The sequence below is a fragment of the Limulus polyphemus genome, unplaced genomic scaffold (assembly GCF_000517525.1).
Source record: "Limulus polyphemus unplaced genomic scaffold, Limulus_polyphemus-2.1.2 Scaffold1307, whole genome shotgun sequence".
NCBI lineage: Eukaryota > Metazoa > Arthropoda > Merostomata > Xiphosura > Limulidae > Limulus > Limulus polyphemus.
Genome location: NW_013666917.1, coordinates 308,747 through 311,027, shown reverse-complemented (window position 1 = coordinate 311,027; position 2,281 = coordinate 308,747). Strand labels below are relative to the sequence as shown.

The following is a 2,281-nucleotide window of genomic DNA, read 5'->3' as shown; positions in this document are numbered from 1 at the left end:
AATAAAGTAAATCCTGAAAGCCGCAATCATTACTGTAAAATATTCATATTTCGAAAGCCAGATATCGACAATTTGTGACTCCATTTATTTCTATAATTTGTACTTAACTAGCATGAGGGATGACTTAATTTCATAACAAAGTGACGAAAGGTACTGTACCTTAATCCCACCATACTCTGTAACCACCACCACCGCCTCCAGTTTGCAAACTGAGTGGGACGGCAAGAAGACCTAAAACGGTACCACCACCCCCTCCAATTCCGCCTCCTATTCCACCTCCAAATCCACCTCCACCTCCACCTCCAAATCCACTTCCTCCTCCAAATCCACCTCCTAATCCAGCACCTCCTCCTCCTCCAAACCCACCTCCACCTCCAAATCCACCGCCTAATCCAGCACCTCCTCCAAATCCACCGCCTAATCCAGCACCTCCTCCAAGTCCACCTCCATAACCACCGCCGCCTCCATATCCTCCACCACCTCCGAGCCCACCAAGGCCAACAGTAGCAACCTAGTTGTACATCAGTTGTTTGTCTTATAACTACATCCAACAAATGAGATCGATAAATAAGAATCATGACAAAAATTTTTGTTTCGACGTTAAACCCCCAAAGCTTGATATTCCTAAGTCTAAGCCTTAGAGTGAGTATACTATTTATAATATTGTTAGAAATTATAAAACAGCAAATACATATAAAAGTAACTTAGTGACTCTGCTCATGCTGCGTTTGGAATTTTGGAAAGTAATGAATAGTATTGTGAAAAATATCATAAACAGATCTAATTGTTTTGTGAAAGTAAGTAAATTATTTCCACAGAATTCACTATTGCTAAATAAACTTTTGGGCAGAAAAATCAAAATATTTCAAATAATATATTACTCCAAGAGTAAGTCCACCTCCACCACCACCACCGCCACCACCTCCGTAACCACCGATTCCGTAGCCTGTAGCCTCAGCGTTTAGTTCGTCTTCAGACTTTGATTTTCCATCCACCGGCTTTCCTTCCACAAAGATTGTTGCTACCAGGAACGACAGCACAATGAAAGCCTAAATAAGATAAGAATGTTTTTACTAATATCACTGGCTTCTGCAGGAACATACTGTCAGTGTTACTATGTTATTCAGATGGGTGAAGCGGTCAGTAGTTTTACTGTTTAATTTGATTACTACTTAAATGTCGTTGTTTCGAGTTTTCCTTTTCGTCAAAGTAATTTCAAATATCAACCTAGTGTTAGGTTTGAAATATTCTTTGTTCAACACATTAATGGAAATATTACAATTAGAAATTGAAAAGTTGTGGTGAAAACGTCTGCATGAAAAACCTACAGATATGAGTTCTATGGTGAACGAATATTCACACAATCCACCTGTATTCACACAATCCACCTGTCAGTTACTATAATACTTCAGCGAAACAAAATACAAAATCAGACATTTGTTCATAATGTTATACACCTTACCTGCTTTTTGATAGCCATGTTATTCAAACCTGTTGCTTAAGTTATCCTATGTATATTATGACTTATCAGATACTTGAAGTTTCTGTTTCTCTGATCGAGAACATCAAAATAATGCTAGTATTTATACTCAGAATACAGTGGAAAAATCTAAAGATCTTCCAAGAAAATCTATAATTGTGTTAGTTGAGTAAGAGCACAAGTTACATTCATGTAATACCTTTTTTGGGTGTTTCATGCTTCGTTATTAGTCAGAGAAAGAAAAATACCAAACGTACAATTGTCTTACTACAAAAGCTCCGTCAGCTAGTAATTAGAAGTGTTTCCTGTTTTTGTCGATTGAAATTAAATAAAAACAAACATTTAACGACTAAGTTCTTACAATTTTTTCCTTTGACATTTAAGATTAAAATTTTCTAGAATTTTTTTTATTTTTTATTAGAAGGGTTTTGTATTTTCGCATAATTCTGAATGATTATGTATAGTTTTGGCAATAGTGTTAATCTCATTATTATAGATGTTGTTTCTCGAGGTTTTTCTTGTATCGATTGAGCACTAACCAACCTAATCTTACATATTACTTTATTTAAGTACATCTTTTTTTTTACAGATAAACCAAAGTTAAACCACACAAATTCAGTAGTTGTTAATTATATGAATTTTTGGCTTTTACAATTGAATGTGTTATTGCGACTTCATATTTTGTGCTTTATTCCATGCTTCGTTTCCTTAAGGGAGCAAAGAGTGTTCTCAATTCTAGTAGAACACACAAAAAAAAACGAAAAACAAATCAGGTCACCAATTTTGCAGCCGTCACCTCAT

The 2,281-nt window shown here is 35.6% G+C and overlaps 1 protein-coding gene across 1 annotated transcript; it reads right to left on the bottom strand.

The window, feature by feature from the left end:
* Positions 1 to 160: 160 nt before the first annotated feature.
* Positions 161 to 1,480, bottom strand: LOC106463032 (glycine-rich protein 5-like). The gene is made up of 3 exons (XM_013923002.1): positions 1,463 to 1,480; positions 882 to 1,049; positions 161 to 511 (listed from the first exon to the last, which is right to left on the bottom strand). The coding sequence occupies exons 1-3, from the start codon at positions 1,478 to 1,480 to the stop codon at positions 161 to 163; spliced, it is 537 nt and encodes a 178-aa protein (XP_013778456.1).
* Positions 1,481 to 2,281: the final 801 nt, after the last annotated feature.

Coding starts and splice junctions, on each gene's coding strand:
- LOC106463032 (XM_013923002.1), bottom strand. Junction 512..881: donor GAGGTGGACTTACTCTTGGA/GTAATATATTAT, acceptor ATGTACAACTAG/GTTGCTACTGTTGGCCTTGG.